Raw genomic sequence first — 19,693 nt, forward strand, 5'->3', positions numbered from 1 at the left:
TATGCAAGGACAGACTTCAGCTTTAGGAAGTATGTGGAGTGATTCACAGATTTTTTCTTTTGCTAGTGAAGAAACTCATTTTTAAAACATAAGTCCCTTTGTTCCAAAGTCTTAACAAAGGAAAGCTGGTGTTTTTATTTTATTTTTAACATAGATTTTCACAGCATACCAACAGCCACAGGATACACTGTAGACATTGAAAAGCTGAAGCAAAGTGTTCTGTCAGTGGTTCACCATCAGGAGGTATCAATTGCTCTGAGTCCTATGACTGCATTATGGAGTCAGTCAGGATGTACAGAGGGTAAACACGTCACTGATCTAAGCAGCCAGTAATGATCTTTATGGAATCTGCATCACTGGAGATACCAGTGCAATCTGGACATGGTTCTGGGTAACCTGCTCTAGGTAGCCCAACTTGAGCATGGGGGTTGGACAGGATAACTTTCAGAAATCCATTTCAACCTCAGCTAGTCCGTGAGTCTATGACTGGCAACCTGGGATTATGCAGAAGATTCCTTGTTAGTGCAGCCCTGTTTGTAGTCATGTTACACAGATTTAACACAGGAGCTGTGCTGTAATTTTTGTAGGTATATGTGCAGCACAGAAACAAAGATTTTGCTATCCATTTGGCATGTTTTCTTTCTAAAAATGTGTTTTAAAGTTTAAACAGCCAAACTTGTGAAGAGCAGATATTTTTATTGATAGCCGTGTTTTCCCCTCTTGATGACGGATCAGGCTTAAAAACTACTGCAGACAGGTATTGTGTCTATCTGAAGCTGCAGTAAGAAGCTCCTTTGTTGTAACTTTTCCAGTTCCAAGGTAGTAGTAGTTTGTCAGGTAGCTTGTCCAGAAAGCAAACTCTCATAAGAAATATCATTCTATGCACCTTTGTAAGGTAAGCGAAATCCCTTAAAAGTAACTGACAGTTATAGCAAAATAAATAAATAAAAATTAAACTAAGGGCTAATAATGGAGTAAAATTAATGCGAGGAACAGTATTTTCTTGCTAAATGTGACAGGAGAGATTCTGATTAATGTAGACTAATACAAATATATGTTGCCTTCTGTCAGTGGCTAGAAAGTGTGATGGAATCTCATACTCCCTCTCTACTGAGGAGATCACAGTATTGTATTTTGTGTGCAGCATGACTTCAGTACATTTTCAAGTAGTCTCTAGCTGTGTTAGAACTACTTGGCGTATGCAACTGTTTATTTTGCTAATACAATTATCCTTGTAATCCCTGTATCAAACTGAACCTGGTTTGTGTGACCAAAGCTTGTTGCTGACTGCCTGAATCCATTACAAGTTCTTTTGAAATATTTACCCCTTCAGAATGGGAAAGGGGCAAGTCTCTGTGGTGGCTTGCTACCCTGGAAGAGAATATAACTGATGGTGAGGGGGAAAAAAAAAAAGACTTGACCAGTTGACCGAGGGTGAAAGACTGAATGAAAATTTACTCTTTCTAATTGGTAGAAGTGGTATTTGCAAGCCAAAGATGAGAAGTAATGTCAGATACTATAAAGGTTTGAATTTGCACTGTCGTTGCTGTCTATCTGGATAAAAAAAAAATACTTTAAATGCACAAAAATGTTTAATATTGAAACTAAAACATCTGAAAGTACTTTTATTCTTCTGTGTTTTTGATATTTAATGTCTTTTGTTAATGCAAATGCAGACAGTAATTAAAGTGGAAGAATTTTTCCATGTTCTTTAACTGCTCCTTTTTATGAAGCTCCTGTTTGATCTCTCAATTAAATCATGTTCAATATCTTATACTGTGTTGTCTTTTTATTAGTTGGTCATTCTTAATGTGATAAAGAGTGAGACTTTTAAAAGTTTGATTAGTTTTTACGGATAACAGCAGGGATAGGTCCAACTTTCAAAAATCCACTTTTTTGTATTCTAGCCAGTGTAAGAGACTTAAAGATCTGTTGTAGTTCAAGGAGCTGATTTTAAAAAGGTGTGAAATAATGGTGCAAAAGAGGGTCCAGTCTGAGGAAGATGCATTGAAGGAGATTAGTAATCTCACTTAGGGAATGCTGGTGGTTCACTTGAACTGGTGGTTCATTGGAACACTTGAAGGGAGAGAAATGCATGGGCCATGCATTCCAAACTTGCACAACATTTTCCTCATTTTGTCAGGAACTAAAGTATTAAGTGTTTATGCTTAGTGTTCACCATTTTGAAAACAGATAAAATTTAGCTTCAGATGGTAACCTTTTACATTCTTTCATTCCTTGCAGTTACCTGAGAAAAATCTTCCTTCTGCCTTTACTTTCTTATCTTCTGAACTTCAACTAATTATGGTGACTTAAAAGAAAGTGTGGTTTTCATTCTTCTTTAACTAAACAAACCTTTACTGGAAGAGTACTGATGTGTTGGAATTATACTGAGATACCTGGTATCCCTTTCTTTATGGGCATAGTTACAATTAGTGTTATCTTGTGTTTAAGAGACATTTCTCGGTTTTTAATATACCAGACTTCTGAGAGTAATTTCTAGCTAACAAATGCAGGCAGAAGTATCAGCATAAGGAAGACAAAGATAAGATGCTTTGTGTCATTCACCGGTTTGGTCTGTATTCTTTGTTGCACCGTTTCTTGTGTGCCGTGATTTTGGTGTTTAAACAGTCCAGTGAACTATATGCAATTCGCTTGGGTTGAATGAAACCTGGAGCTTTTAACTGTATGAGGAAGAGAGTAGTCTTCTTGAGTGGTTGTTTGCTTGCAGTTGTGTGTTTAGGTTTTGTTTTCTGTGAGGGGGAGGTATTTGTTTTTAGCAACTTCATTGAAAAGCTGTATTCTTCAGCAGTGGTTCCTTAGTACCAATGGACTAAGGATTCCTCCCTCCCCCCATGCCATCCATCCATTCACTTCTGTCAGTGGGACAAAGAATGTTTGTACTTGCCCCTAGTGAGTCTAGGGAGCAGACTTTCTTCTGGAGTACAGGGAACAGACCACTTAATCCTTTTCAGTATTGTCATTGAGACTGATATGCTTTGGAAGAGGAAAAAAAAGAAAAAAAGCTTAGCTTGAACTACATTGAAATGCTATAATCCAAGTTAAATTAAATGAAATGTTTTGTTTTGGTTTAAATTTAGAATGATGTTACATGGTTTGGCTAATTGCACTTTGTTTTTTCTTGCTCTGAGATGAGGATTTTCTTGATAAATCCTGCCTTTTTCTTTCACTGAACCATTAGGGGGTTATAAAAATCAATGAGTGATGAATCAGATGCAATTAGTCTGTCTCTAGAACTAAGCTGGAGGTTAATCAAACTCTAAATATGTATTTCACTTCTTGTTTCTGTTAATTCACTACTGCGTTATGTATTTTTGCTAAAGACATTGTTGATTTTGTACAGGAAGATGCCCAAGAGGAATTTGGCTGGAAGCTGGTTCATGGAGATGTGTTTAGACCTCCAAGGAAGGGAATGTTACTGTCTGTCTTCTTGGGCCAAGGAACACAGATTTTCATTATGACATTTATTACTTTATGTAAGTAACTTTTTAGTTTACTAAGGTGATGTGTTTGTAGTGCAATAGTGTAAGAAAGATACAATGTTTTTACACAAATATTAGAAGCCTTCTTTTGGAAGTGAAGTCCTTCCTTTAATAAAATAAAATATCACTGCTGTTTCATAACAGTAATTTAGATAGCTTCAGTAATGTTATTGGAAATGATCCTGTTTAAAATGTTGTGGTACCCGGACCAGTTCAGATTCTTCATGATTGCAGTATTGAATCTTCCCTGTTACAAGCTTCCTTAAAAACAAAACAACAACAACAAAAAAAACACAGTTTGTCATGGTGTAAATTATCTAAGGATCCAGTTATGCAAGTTCAAAGACGTATAATCAAAGCTTTAATGTTCTCAGAACACTTTCTATCTAATACGTTTGACACAACAGCCTGCAGCCATGCAGAAATAAGAGCTAGAATGCATGCCGATGAAATAATACTGACATAACATTGAGATAATGACAGTCTGCAATAAATAACTAGACATGTACGTGACTTTGGTACCTGTCACAAGTCAGTGTTTTATTATGTTATCTATAAAGCATATTACCATTCTTTTTTCTTTCATTTTTTTTGGATTTTTCTAGACATCATGGTCTTTCAGTGCTACCACAGAACAGCTCTTCTTTTTTCTATTCATTAAATGATGCTGTAAGATTAATATAAACTTCACATTATTTTCTTTGTGGGTTTGTTCTTCATTATTGATTATAGCTCTTTTTAACTTACTTAACCGCGGTAGTTTTCTGCCCAACCAGAGTGCATAGAAAGAAATTTTTCTTTCTGCTACAAACAAAACTTTCTGCCTGAGATCACTAAAACTCCTTTTCTGAGTATCTCGCTGTGCAGGCCTCTATAATTACTTTGGACTCAGACAACTTTTTTTTTGTTTGTTTTTATAGACAGGCCTATTTTTAAGGTAATGCATTCTTGAGATAAGTGTTGTCCATCGTGGTGGCTGAGTGCTTTCATGGTATTTCAAGCAACTGACTTAGTCTTTCATCTCCATGTTTATTTCTATCTTAAAAGGCAAACAAACCACAACCCTTAGCTCTGTCCAATTTTTTGGCATGTCCAGACCTACTGTTCTCACATCTGCTTCATGGTGCATACCAAACTTCTCTAATTACTTACCACGTGTGAGTAGTGGCCATACGTGTTTACAGCAGAAACGTAGGATGTTGGAAACAGGCTTCTTCAAGCTGCATTGTGGTTCAAGTTCATTGCTTGTCTCTGGGGAGGGGTGTTGCTTTTTAGTCTGCTGGCTATGAGACTCTTCCTGTAAAGGTTGACCTGGAAATAATGCTTTGTTATGAAGGAAACATTGATGGTAGAGGTGCTGTCATATGTACTCTCATACTGTATAAGAGAACTTATACATGTAGTCTCCATCTGAATACCTGGTGGTGGAAGGGGGTAAGCCTGTACTCTGATATGTGTTACAGGAGAATCTGATGTTTCAACGAATATCTAAATCTCTTTGTATCTTTAGTCCTAGCTTGCCTTGGTTTTCTTTCTCCTGCCAACCGTGGTGCTTTGATGACCTGTGCAGTTGTACTGTGGGTCTTACTAGGAACTCCGGCTGGTTATGTGTCTGCTAGAATGTACAAGAGTAAGTAGAAGCATTTGTTTAATGTGGCACAGCAGGTTAAACTCAGAATTGCTGAGCTTAATACTTCCAACTGGAGCTCATGTCTCAGACAATAAACCTGCTTTGTGCTGCCCAGCTGTAAAACAGTTGGAAAAAGTCTACACCTTGAAATTGTTTTTCCTTCTTCCCTTCAGCATTTAGAGGCGAGAAGTGGAAGACAAACGTTTTGCTTACAGCTCTGCTTTGTCCTGGGTAAGTGCTTCCCCTTGGTCTTAAAATTCCTCTTACCTTAGAATTCTTTTGAGTGACCAGTTGAAAAATGTTGCTTAGGAAGTTAACTTCGGCAGTGTAGCTGTTTTAATAGGCAGTTGATCTTAAGCCAAAACAGATCTAAGAATTTGGAGAAGTTTAATATGCTTCCAGGTGAGAATAATGCAGAGATTCTCTAACGTTGTAAGCCTTTATATAAATGTAGGTAATGTCCAGTTTCTGAGATTGCTGTGGTTGTGTATAACACTATGGCCAATGCTGTTGTGCTTGGGAAGAGTGACAGTTCTCCTACCTTTCCTTTTCTCGTAGCTCTCAAGACCTTTTGTGAGAATTAGGTCAGTGAAGAAAGGGAATAGAAACTAATTTCTTCTGCAAGTCTTCTGTATTTCGTGGTTTCAACTTTGGCTACATGAAGTTATCCTTTGACAAATGCCCTTGGCAAAGGTTAAGGAAAAGGTTATAAATTTTTTAAGGTATTTCTGCCAAAAAAAAAAGTATAAATTGATTTCAACTAACATAGACCTTCATCAAATGAAATGTAATGTGTTCGATAACAACTGAGTGTAGTATTTCTACGAGATCTTATTTCTAAACAAAATGTGCTTCAGTCTCCCTGCTGTCATTTAGATATTATCTTGAGAGAGAAGAAACTGTTTATCGGTGGAAGAAATATTGTTGTGATCATTTAAACTCCCAAATAAATTAAGTTTCACAGAGGAAGTAAAATGATTGGGGATGGTAAAATAGGAACAGATGTCTTGATTATGCTATGCTAGTTCAGTGAATTTGCATAACATCATAAACAACCTAAGGCACTTAGAGTCTCAGTAGACTGATGGGTTTTCATATATGCAGGTTGTTGGGTTTTTTTCTAACTTTGGAGGGGGTAAGTGGGGTCTGCATGAAAAGCGTGGGCAGATTATAAAATGGATTTATTTTTTATTCAACAAGATGCATACACCGTAGGTAACTTTGAATGTGCTTATTTAATATGTCTATTCCCCCAAACGGTTTTGGCAAGTGTAAGGCTTCTTCTGCCTGCCTATTAATCTAGTCACACCCTCCTTCCCCTTTGTTTCTTAATTAAATAGAGTGGAGTGTGTATGCTTGCTTAAGGGTAGTATAAATTCTGCCTTGGGAACCCTTTTTTAACAAAACACAGAGGATGGTGCATTTTGCTGTGACCCTTTCTGAGGCTGAATCTTCGTGAATTCAGAAGATTCAGAACACAGGACAGTGGGAATTCAGTCAGGCTTTTAAATGGGTTTCCCTTGTAGAACGTTAGAATGTTTTGTATTACTTTCAGAATGGGATATTTGAAATCTTCATCATTCATCTTGGAGTTGTTTTTCTAAGATGTTTAGAAAATGAGGTGTATGCACTCAATGTGGGAGGAAAGAATAGGTCTGTAGATATGCCATAACTGATGCCATATTTATTTAACTTCTCCCAAAGTGTGAGCTACTGAACTGTGTAACTTCATAAGGTGTTAATAAAACAGCTCTTGAGAGATCTTCCCCATAACATTCCATCCTTCTGCAATGTTGTAGTGTGGTGTATGTTTGTTGTGAGACTGCTGTGGCCTCCTAATTACGAGATTTTTCTATCACTGAGTATGTTTTTTTTTTTTCAGAGAGAATTTACTGATTAGAAAGGACCTGTGTAAAGGAGTTAAAGACTGGCAATATTAGGAAAGTTGATTCGGATTTGAGATTTTTTTATTTTTATTTATTTTTATTTATTTTTATTTTTTAACTAGTCTTTTAGCATAGATTTTATAATGGAATCTTTCTGTTACTTTGTTGTTTTATGTGTACTTTAGTTAGTGGCTTTACCATAGATACCTGCACTAGAGGCATTGGATGTTACAAGCATTTTTATATCAACTGCACTATTGCTGAAAGTAAATAGGACTGTTAGAGAATGAAAGACTGCAAGAAGCAACATTTTTCTTATGCAGGCCTTTAGCTGGCTTGGTTTTAATACTAACTGATATTTATTATTTCCTGAGTGTTTTTTTTTATATTATCTGTTGTTTTTGTTTTCAGAATTGTCTTTGCTGATTTCTTCATTATGAATCTCATCCTGTGGGTAAAAGGATCCTCCGCTGCCATCCCTTTTGGTACTTTGGTTGCTATCCTAGCCATGTGGTTTGGAATTTCAGTTCCACTAACCTTTATTGGTGCATATTTTGGCTTCAAGGAGAAGGTAGGGCTCTTTGAATACATTTTTGAAATACACTTGTCTTCTGCAGCTGAGCCATTGAATCCCTAATACAAGAACTGGTTTGACTGAAATACAGCCCTGTGACTGAAATGATGTTTCAGTTTCTTATGATTTGAAACTGTATATGTGCTCATAAGAAAGCTGCACCAAACTTTTTTTCTGACTCCTGGAATCAGAATTTGATAGTGCTCTTGTAGAAGTCTTAAGCACTTGTTTCTTCTACTTTAGTAGCACTTCACCCTTTTCAGTTTTGAAGTAACTTCAATTTGTATTTCAGTAGTTTGAGATAATGCCAGGCAACTAAGTTTTATTTTATTTTATTTTCAATTAAAGACAGCAGAGTTCTTTCCTCTGTGTTCTAACTTGCTTAATGACCAATAGCTAGAGTGTTTAAAGTGTGTGTATTTTTCCTAATGATAGATATCAGGTTTGTAGTTTGTTTGTTTTTTTTTTTCAGTTTGGTAACTTGTGATAGCTTATGGATGAAAAGAATTGAAAGTTAAGTTTATAAAATCTTTAGATACTTAATACTAGGGAAAAGTAATCTTATTTATGATGTAACAATTTATCTTTTAATCATGTTAATTTCATTCAAAGCCTATTGAACACCCAGTTCGTACAAACCAGATTCCTCGCCAAATTCCGGAACAGTCCTTTTTCACAAAACCATTGCCTGGTATCATAATGGGTGGCATCTTGCCCTTTGGCTGTATTTTCATTCAACTCTTTTTCATTCTGAATAGCATTTGGTGAGTATTGCTTTGTTGTTATTACTGCTCTAGTTACACTGGTTTGATAGCGAGAATTGGGTTTGAACATTCTAAGCCAGTTAGTATGAGGAATAACAAATTCGTCATGCAGACTTTTTTGGAATTTCCAGAATCTGCATATTTTTTTCCTATGCTTAGAAATTATATATAAAAAAATAGTTCTTATTGACACCCATGAAGCATAAAATTAGAGTCCCAGTTGTCTTGTTCTATCTTTCCAGCTCTGAACAGCACATACAGTTTCTTGCTGCAGTGCTTAGGCAGAGCTTAAGCTATTGTATAACTATAATGTAATCTATGAAACTAATATTATCTAGCAGTTTTAGCTCTTAAATCAGATCAGTATCTTGGGATTCCATCTTCTGTAAAACAAGGACTCCACCCCTTCTGAAATTTTTTTCCTGTCTGTATGGGTGTGATGATTTTTTGTCTGTTTTTATTAGCTTATTATATGGCCATGTAACACTGTAAGTTAACTCAGAACTTCAGCTGAAAATGATGCTCCTATTTATTTATTTATTTATTTATTTTAGGTCTCATCAAATGTACTACATGTTTGGTTTCCTGTTCCTAGTCTTTATAATTCTTCTAATTACGTGTTCTGAGGCTACAGTTTTGCTGTGCTACTTCCATCTCTGTGCAGAGGTAAAAAGTACACTTCTGATGTAGATATCATTTCTAGCTAGAATACGTTAGAAGTAGTATTGAGGTGTTCACATATACCGTGGTGTGCTGGACACCGTAAATGGCTTGTATTGTCAGCCCTTGACGTTCCTATCCTGGCCACTTCTCTGAAATGCACCTCCTGCTTCAAAAACTTATTGTAGTTTTTCCAGTGGTACTACAACTACCATTATAAACTGCCTGCCTCCTTTAATGGTGCAGGTGTTTCTGAAAGTACATGGACATCAGCACTAACCTTCTGATCATACTGTTTCTGTTCATAAGTAGGCTGAGGAGGAAGACTGCTATGCGAACTTGTCATACAAGACTTCAGGCTTTATTTGATGGTGGTTTTAGCTTAGTGGTAGAAAGCAATGGGTGTGCAAAGGGGAGAAAATTTTCAAGTTGACTTATGAGATTTGCATGTACTTCAGGTTTTATTAGACTTTTTTCAGCAATGAAATTTATATAATTAAAAGGTATCTTTCCGTTAATGTTTGGGAGAAGGCAAAACCTAAGGTTTTTCCTGTCAAGCACTGCATAATGCCATTATGATACAGTTTCAGCATCCAGTTGGTTAAAGGTTTTGTGTGCTGACCAGGGCAGACTTACAAAAACTCTCAGCATCCATAACATTTGTATGCATTGTAAGTAGGGAGAACTTCGGTCTTTAATATCTGTTCCTCGCAGTTAGTGTCTATTGTGCTTGCAATTAAACTGCATACTAGAGCACCTGTGCTACTTTTTTTTTTAATCGTGATATGTTACTATTTGTAAAGTTGCCAGTCTGAGAATGAGCACTAACAACTTTAAGATTAATCCATTGGAGCAAAAAGTCCCTTTGCATACATGTAGCTGATAAGTAATATTGGTACAGATATGGCAGGAAAACCTACGTTTACTTAAGACAGTGTAGACTGGACCTTTATTTTCTGCAACCATCTGCAGTAGATAAGCACAAATAAACAGCCTTGATCCTAGAATAATTTAATGTTAATGGTGGAAACAGTATAGCAGACTTTGAGGAGAAAAAAAACTAGTTATGTACTATGTTGGTTTTTTTTGGAGATACCTTTGATTCTTCAAAACTTGTTTCATGAAACAATGCTATCTTTTAAAAAACAGATTATTTTTTGTTTTCCATGTGATTTATCCAACTTAATGGTTTGTTTCTTTCAGGATTATCACTGGTGGTGGCGATCATTTTTGACAAGCAGCTTTACAGCTGTTTATCTCTTTATCTATGCAGTTCATTACTTCTTCTCTAAACTCCAAATAACAGGAACTGCTAGCACTATTTTATACTTTGGTTACACAATGATCATGGTCTTGATTTTCTTCCTTTTCACGGGTGAGTATAGCATTCAATGTAAAATGAATGCAGGGGTTTCATTATTTGTCTAAATTTCACCTAACATTTCTTGTTCCAGTCTGAAACATTAAATACAATTTATGACTCCTTGGTCAGTATTACTTTTATGGTTTGTGAAACCACAATGAGATATTCTCAGAGGCTTTTTGTTTAACTTGAAATTACTTTTATAGTGCAATTTTCTTTTTACTGCATATTATATTAGCAGCGAGTTCAAACCATTGTATTTTCAAAGAGCCTTTCTTGTTCACTTTGATATCAGGGGTATTTAACTTAATTTTGGATTTCATAATTGGTTCTATTTCTGTAGTTAAAGATTGTACTCAGTATATGGAGGATAAAAGGTATTTTCATCTTTCACTATTAGTAGATGAAGCAGAATGGTACTGGACAACAATAGTGAGCTCTGTTAGCAGTAGGTGAATTGTGTACCTGTTGAATTGTGGCACCCCTTCTTAATGGCATGAAAACACCTTAACTGGAGGAACCTCTTTGAAATACAGCTTTCCATTTTAGTAATCTAGTTTCTGTTCCTGATGGTGCTCATGCAGACTAAGTGCCTTTTACATAATTATTCCAATATTCATAGTCATGTGGCTCAAAATATAGTTTTGTGGTTGATTTGATGGGAAAGCCATGCCAGTTTTACCATGTGAAATTAGAAGCTCTTTGAAGCTTCTAATAGCCAGGAGTGTTCTGCATTGGTGTTCTTCGCTGCTGCTGTTCTGTATGTAGTTTTAACACATCAAGTTATGTATTACTCTACTTGACATGGGAAAGTACTGCAGTGATAAAACTAGAAGAAATGCTAGTTCATGTATAATGATAATGAGTTGTTTATAAAACCAGCCTTATGTTCATTCCTGAAATTTGTTCCAAAAGAAAAGGATCTCGTTGTGGATGGTACAATGGTTCACATTGTTACTTCTTAACATCTACCTGATTATCAAAGCCTGCCATAAATACTTTCTGTTTTCTTCATGGAATGTGTCACTTAACTCCCTTGATGCAATTTAGAAAAGAATGGCTAAAATAAGTAATGAAAGAAGCCTTAGCATCATACTTTGTAAGTTCAGCAGTGAGAAAGACCTCCTTTATCTTTCTGTCTCTAACACTAGTTGAGTATGTACAAAAAAGATAGCACTATTCATATTAAAATGCTGAAGAAAACAAATACTCTCTAGAAATTAAATTTAATAATAATAACTGTTACCTGTTCCTAGATCTTTGTTGCTTGTTATTTAGAACTATCTTCTAAGGAAAGTCAAAAGAAGCTTTAAAAACAACAAAAAAAAAGGAAAACAAGGAGGACTTAATTCTTCTAATTCTTTATTATTAGGAGGCAAACACAGAAGTTGGCATATTGCCAGTTAAAACCCTGCTTAAATCCTGGCAAAACAGACAAGCTCCAGATGTCCTCTATAATATATATATAATATATTTATTAAAAAGAAATTAAAAAAACCCACCCTGTAGTCTGAAATGTTTTAATTACTTTTAAACTAAGGCAATATGTTAATGTGTCTGGGTTTTAGCATAGGTTAGCTGCTGTTCTGCCAATTTCAATTTCACTTACAAGATGCAAATTGGTGGAATTAAAAATATCCCTTTCATATATAAAACGATAATTGAAACTGTCATGGCAGCTGCTGAAATGGCATTAAAAGCTTCAGATGTGCTGATCCTGGAGTTCTTGATGTGGAGACCAGTGAGGCCCCAAAAGTACAATAATAAATAATAAACTGTGCTGCTGTTACTGCTGTGATGCTGTCACTTATATTTATTTACTTATTTTTAAATATGCTGGTGACTGTGCTATATTTGTACTTCATGAGGAAAACTTTTACATGGTCACTTAAAAAAAAAAAGTTGTAGAATAGCTAGTCACTAGAAAGGTGAAAGGTGTATAGAGTGTGTAATAAATCTTTGCTAATTTAAAACGCAGTAATAATTTGTTGTCCAGTATTTAGTTTGAAAGATGATGTTTGGGCTGAAATTTAAGCTACTGCTGATAAATGATTCAAAGTTAAATGTTTTCAGCTTTATTTTGTAGAATATTCCTTAATAACACTTGCTTTGGAAAGTAAGGGTCCTTCACAAGTTTATGGAGGTTAAATGGTTTACTAACATAACTTGGCACACTGTTTGTAGTAACAGCATTCTTCCTGTACGTATGTTCCCAAAATGGGACCTTGGCCTGTTCCATTTAAGTTAGCAGGAGGCATTCTGGTTTTCTGTGTTGCATACTAGGTCTCAGCAGCTGTGACAGAAATATGAAGGGCAGTGTTAATACCTCCTACATAGCAGTGTGTTATGTTACCGTGAATGTTACAGAAAAGATTGTAGTGAGTAACTATATAGGAACTGAATACTTGTATGGCAACAATGACAATAATATAATCTGGTGAAGACTAAGCATGCACACCCAAACAAGACAATTCTATTTCAACGTGCAGCTAACATTTCAAGAAGGAATAAGTATGGTTAAATGTGGATAGCTACATGATTACATGCATTTTATGCTAGGAGACAAAAATGCTGATCGTAGTCAAAGCGTGTTGCTTTAGTGACCTCTATTTTTGAACATCATTTTCACTTGTGGGTTAATGCCATTTTCAAAATTGAGTTTTGATCTTCTGGGTAGATTGTGTTTAGAATCTGAGATTCTGAAGCACCCACCACTGTGCAATGATTGAAACCAGTATGATACAGAGAGCTTTTAAGGTACATAAGAAGTATCAGCCAAGTGCAGAGTGCTTTTCTATTTGCTTTCTTACAAATTGTTCGTGCTTTGAATTCTTTTTTCTTCATTAAACAATAAAGCTAGGAGAGATGAATAGAGCAGAAAAGTCTGCTTAATGTATTTTGGCATTATTCTGTGGAATAATCCTTGTTTTTAACATTGAATCTAAACTAGTTTACTAATAACCTTCCTTTAACCAGTTAGTTGCTAGCTTTTGATCTTCTTTCTCATATAAGAAAACTGTTGCTGAGTGATATTACAGGCCAGAGTATTCAACACTATAGGAACTGGAGGCCAAAAACTCAAAAAAAAAAAAAAAAAAAAAAAAAAAAAAACAACCTGAGATGTCAGTGTGTCCCTAGTAAGTATAAACAGGTGCATTGGACGTATTTTGCTTCCTGGATGGAGAAACTACTCAAGGCATCTTTACAATTAGGTACTTGAATTTAACTGTCTCCCACAAAAATGAACTTTTAGCTGTGCCTCCCTAGGAAGAGCAGTCATGTGCAGTGGGCTGCAGTGCACTAGGATGGCATCAGCCTCCTAGACTAGTAGGGGTTATTTAGAGAGGCAGAATCTTAAGATATGAAGGTCACCAACTTAGGGAAAAATAAAGGCTTATTCTGCGAAAGTGAGTTCTTAAATGTATGTTCAAATGCCTTTTCATATAATTGAAGCTTCTGAGTACTTGTAATTGGTTTAAGGTAGACATTACCCACAAAATTAATTGATCATGTTAAATTAAAACAAACAAACAAATAAATAAATAAATAAAAACAAGACTTTACAGGCTCAGTGGAGGAATTGGTGTCAGGCTTGGTATCTTTGTGCTGTGAGATTTAATAGATTTGCATATTAAAGCTGTGAAAACCTTACAATGGAAAGGAGTTTAGACCAATCATAGAATAACTTTAGAGGTTACTTCTTTGAACTAATGATGTTTTTTGTTTTGTTTTGTTTTGGTTTTGAAAGTACTTACTGCTAGAATGTAACAGCTTTAAGGGAAAAAAGACTTTATGTCTTTATGTATCTGTTTTCGGTTTTGTTGCGTTCATTGATGTGTGTCAGTGAAGCGGCAAGCTGAAGAGGTATGCTGTTTGTTGATAGTGCCTCAAGACTTTGATTTCAGTTTGAATGTGTTTGAAAGAAACATATGTAAGCAAGATGCTTGGGTGATTACAGCTCATCTAGGTAGTCCTGGTATTCTAATGAGAGAAGCATAATTTGATAATTTGAGAGGGATGATTTTTATTTAGGAACAGGATGTGCTTACAAAAATGCTCAAGATTGAAGAGCTGAGTGCTTTTCAAGAAAATACACTTCAAGTCATGCTACTTTGGATGGCTAAGTTGTACTGTAAGTAGTGCAACCAGTAATGACAACTTTACTGGGTAGAGCGACAGGTGTAGGAAACTGGTTGTATGCTTATCTGTATTAAAATTAACTTTAGATAAAGCAAAATAGGAATCTGAGAATCTGCTACCCAAGTCATCACTGTCCTAAAAGTCCAGTATGTTGAAGCTTTTGTATAAAGTGCTAAAATTTGTAACAAATGGCAGATTTGTGAAACGGTCTAAAATGTAGGAAACACTCTGGCTAGAGTTTTTTGTTTTTTTTTTTTAATAAAACCAAACTAGGTCAGAGTTGTTTTTCCCCAGTCATTACTCACTTGAATATCCCTTTCTAATTTGGATATGTACTGCTCTATAGAAAATTGGAAACCTTCTGACAAAATTTGTGGACCTCTTTAGAAGTTCATGGAATCACTGGCACCTGTAGGTCTGAGGTGGGCGAAAAAAAATGAATATCAGTGGAAGCAGACACTGTACTGCTTACATTCTTTAATAAATAAATAAGCTTTTCATTGCACTAACAGAAGCTATGCTGTAGGTAAAGTAGCTATACAAGGAAACCTTATAAATAACGTTTCCTTATGTCAGTTTCTATCCATTAATACTGATGGTGTAAGATCAACACACCCATGCACTGACCTTTATGGTCTGTAGAGCAATCCACACCTGAAATTTGTAGGATACATTTGTGTCTCTGGGGAAGAAGAAATTGCTGTTCTGGTAAGCCCTAATTATAGATGTAGGACTAAAGCACTGTGGAAGTAATAACAGAAGGAAACTCCGCTGACAAAGAAGGTAATGAGTACATAAGGCTCTATTTTAGGTGATGAGTCTAGCCTTTCTCTCTTGAGCTTGTAAGTTCATGCTTCAAATCTGGTGTCTGACAAACATTACCACTTACTGCTTGTGTTACAAAACACTGACTTACTCTAATTCCAATACATTGGCAAAATTTCTGATAAAGTTTAAAAAAAAATGAAGTAGGTGGAACTTGGTCTTTGATTAGCTAAACAGGCCTTTTTAAGAAGGAAGTTGAAAATCAGTGTTACTGAAACCTGTGAAAATCTGTTTATAGATAAAATGCTTGTTCACAGTGTGAAGTCTGCTGATTCTGCTATAAATGAAGCCATGTGTTTTAGAAAGCTGGTGTATCATAAAAATTCAGAATGACAGGGATTGGAGGAAAATGCTGTGCATTTAGAGTATGTTCCCATATTAAATTATGACACGTTCAGAAAACTGGTAAATCTCATTCTTGTGTTAAAGTTCTACCATTTTCTTGTGATATTACAATTCTGTTGTAGAACAGCAGATAGATTTTAAGGTATGTCATCTGTTAAACATTTGGAAGAAACATTGCTTTCAAAGCCACAGAAGGCTCAAAGTGGGCTATATTATAAATACAACTAGAAAGCAGATGCTGACCACCATTATTAGGAAAAGAAAACATGAGAGTAAGGCTTAGAGTAACAATGCTGATTTTGGAGTATTGGGCACAGTAGGAAAGAATGAGAATTGACCATAAACTGCAAAGACTTCGCGATGTCAGGCCTACAAAGGAATTAAATTCCTTCTGTGGTTAGTGTCTGATCTCCTATCAAGAGCAGTAAATCTGCTGTCTCCTACTGTTTCAGAGGATGATAACTGCAAACTCAGAGGGAAAGGGTAATCTGTGGCACGTAATAGTAGGCTGTCAAAAAGCCTTTAACTGCAAATATACGTGGTAGCACGGAGGACACAAGAATTGGCATATAGATAATAAGCATCCAAAGACAGATTCCTCACTTACCAAATGCATAGATGGAATCTGAAAGGTAGGAAGTGTAATGAATGCAGAAGAGACAAATACGTAATAATGAACCTCCTAGTTAGTACACCAGTCTCAATGAAATAGTGAAAAAGGTTGGAGCTGATGTTAAACGTGGGCTGTAGAAATAGAAAATGAGGAATATAAAATCGGTGGAGCTGAATGCATCATCTTGAAAGTGACGGTAGTGTAGCTATTAAGTGTTGTCACATGGATGGTGTGTAGTTGTGTCTTTGAGAAATGAGTTCAGCTGAAACAGACTTTTTTTTTTTTTTTTTAACTGGCAAATATTAGTATCTGCATAGCAATTTACACATAGGTAAAAGCATGAGAAACAATGCGTCACTTCCCAAAGTAGCTTAAGACTTAATTGTATGGGAGTCAATGTCTCCTTGCATAGGAAGTTTTAAAAGGAATTCATAAATAAATGTGCTGGACAATGTCTTTGCGGTTGTCCCATAATAGTTACTGTGGGATGAAAAACACAGTCTTGTTCTTCAGGTTAAAAACAGAAAACTGGTATAGCCAATCTCATTCAGTGTTGTCATATCTCTTCGTCATCTTACTCTGTGGCACATGTCAAGTCCTATGGCTTGAGTTACCAAAGTACAAAGTGCCTGCAGAGTGTTGTTTTTTATTTTTATTTTTTTCTCCTGTTGGGTTGGATGGCTAAAGAAATGGATTGGTAAGAAATTGAGGAAGGTTATAGCCAAGAACCTTAACAGCAGTACTTCAAGGGAGGGGTGTGAGAACAGAGCAAGCATGTTAGTGACACTTTCTCTCAGCCTTCCATCACCTGTGGCTCAAAGGCATTTTTAGCACTTGAAATGGTGTTTCTGTAATTAATAGCCTTTGGATTTCTTTGTTCATTAATTTGTTCAGTTGACTGAAACATCTATGTTTTTATTATCCGTAGTGACTTGTGGCAAGCAAATCCACAGCTTGAATATACTTTACATAAAAATTGTTCATTTTGGTTTGAGCTTGCTACTGCTAGTTTGTTTGATTCTTGCTCCCAACTGCTGTAGTGCTCGGAGCGTTGTTTTAGCAAAAGGAAGTAACGGGATATACAGAGTTAGATCATTGCTGTTGAGTGTCAGTAGAGCACAATGAACAGAAAACCAGGCCAGGTGACTTTTCTGAAGCTCATGTTTTCTAGCATAAGTCATAGATGACCATGAGATACTGTAGCCCTTAAAAATAAAATAAAATAATTTGAATGATTTAGGTAAATGTTGACTTTGCTTGTATCTAAAAATCATTTTCTTAAATGGCACTTGTGTGCCCGGTAGTAGTGATAGTAGCACCACCTTCAGTGCATTAAATGTCCATCCAGTAGTCTGGTCCTAAAAGTCATCTTTGATCTAAATAAATAACTTAGCCTGGGGATGAGTGCGTGTGTTGTTAAATTTAACAAGTGTTATTTTGGATAGTTAGCTGGATTACAATGTTATATTCTGTCCTGCTGGGATATGCTTGTTAAATTTTTCTCAACACAGACTGGAGGATTAAACTAACCATTTTCACTTTCTCATTTTAGGAACTATTGGATTTTTTGCCTGCTTCTGGTTTGTAAGTAAGATTTACAGTGTTGTGAAAGTGGACTGAAAAGCTTCAAAGTGTCTTTTGAACATATCTCCCTTGCTGTTTGATATTTTTTTTACCATGTATTGAGAAACACACTGTGTAATTCTAATTTGTAAAAGCTGAACAGCTTTTAGAGCTTAAAATACATTTTTTTTAATGGAAGGAAATGGCACCATTGGAAAAAAAAAGTTTACATCAGTATGTTCATTGAACATGTTAATTCTAATCATTCTAAAACTTGTATCCAAAATTTGATTTAGAAGAAATAAAAACCCTGTGAACTAGTTTATTTGAGAGATGAATGCGTTATACCAGTCCTCCAGCTGAATTTTCTTGCATTTTTTTTTGTAATTTTTTTTTGGTTTCCAATTATATACCATCAAAGCACAGGACTGTCAAGTAAATCTATGTAAAATGTGAATTTTTAACTTAACTATGATTGTACATATTATCCTATACCTTCTGTACAACTAGATATCTTCTTACAACTGTACATGCTCTTAGTGTAACGTAGACTTTATTAAAAATATCGACACTGGTTTTTGTTCAAATAAAACTGCACAACTCCACCTGACTTGTTGCCTTTTTTGTTAATTAGGCCTTCACTATTTGAACGCAGATCACATTAGCTTAACCCGTTGATAGCCGTCCAATTTATATTGCTTATAAGTAGGTTGGCTATGACATCCATGTACTATTTTTCTTGTATGGCTGGAAATTGTCTCTGCAAGCAGGACTGCTATGCTACTTGAGTCTATGTCTCTAGGATGGCCAGAGGCTTATGAAATTGCTGTGCTTCAGCTGTGCACTTTCTTTCTCTCCACAACATTTTTGCTTAGCAAATCTTTGCTTTCTATACTAGAGCAAACTCCCTTTCCCTTCTTTTAGCAGCTTGAAACATGCATCTCATTGTTCTTCATCCTAGGAAAACTCTGCAACTTGTCAGAAGGTTTAGCCGTGAATCTAGTGGGCTTGAGAACTGATGATTCTTAAAGGTGAAACCTTTTCTTCCCACTCTGCAGAGCTGTGCTTAAATGCTGGATTACATGATATGGATATTTTAATAGCTTCTTCAGTTACAAGATTGCAGGCATTCTTCTCTCAGGAATGTCAAGGCTTTAAAGAGACTCTCCAACATCTTGAATTGCACTTGAGGCTGAGCAGAAAGTCACTGCAGACATAATTCAAATGGCTGTGTTACTGGCCCTGCTGGAGATGAATAAGGGGATGTTCACTCAGATTAATGGGTGAAATACTCAAAGCTTATTAACTGGCATATGGAAACATTCATTGCTGGAAGCTGCTTTTCAAGGTCTAAGCCAGCAATTTAACAAGACCCAAAATGACTCCATATCTTTTCATAGTCATATAAATACCAGGTAATTGTAGTTAGTGTTTAATATCCTTTCAAAGCTGTAACTTTGGTATGAGGATTTCAAGTTTCACCTCTTGTAGTTCCTTCCAGGTTACTTATGTGTGGGACAGATCACCTGGCTAAGCGGATGTACCTGGCTACATCTGCAGAACAGTGCCTGTGACATTAAAAAAAAAAAAAAAAAAAAAAGCTTTAAAAATCCTGATGCTTGGGGAACAGGATATGAATATATAGTTCAGGTGAGAGGAAGCTTGGGTGGAGTGTGCAGCCACAGTGGAAACCTCACTGCTCAAGCAACTAGAGCATTAACCGAGGAGTGGCTGTGTCGTACTGTTGTGCTCAGCGTTATACTAGTAACTCTGTTTCAAGCGGATGCTTTTCTGCTGCTTTCAAATTATTACAAATTTGGGAAGACT

The 19,693-nt window shown here is 35.9% G+C and overlaps 1 protein-coding gene across 1 annotated transcript in view; it reads left to right on the forward strand.

The window, feature by feature from the left end:
• Positions 1-18,466, forward strand: part of LOC311213676 (transmembrane 9 superfamily member 2-like) — a 30,952-nt gene extending 12,486 nt beyond the window's left edge. Inside the window, exons 10-17 of the mRNA XM_084293837.1 lie at positions 3,365-3,497; positions 5,014-5,133; positions 5,307-5,364; positions 7,431-7,590; positions 8,206-8,357; positions 8,912-9,023; positions 10,221-10,392; positions 17,856-18,466. Of these exons, the coding sequence (XP_084149963.1) occupies positions 3,365-3,497; positions 5,014-5,133; positions 5,307-5,364; positions 7,431-7,590; positions 8,206-8,357; positions 8,912-9,023; positions 10,221-10,392; positions 17,856-17,923 (975 nt within the window). The 3' untranslated portion in view covers positions 17,924-18,466. The remainder of the gene's footprint in view (positions 1-3,364; positions 3,498-5,013; positions 5,134-5,306; positions 5,365-7,430; positions 7,591-8,205; positions 8,358-8,911; positions 9,024-10,220; positions 10,393-17,855) is intronic.
• Positions 18,467-19,693: the final 1,227 nt, after the last annotated feature.

Source organism: Netta rufina (genome assembly GCF_964035555.1).
Source record: "Netta rufina genome assembly, chromosome: 12".
NCBI lineage: Eukaryota > Metazoa > Chordata > Aves > Anseriformes > Anatidae > Netta > Netta rufina.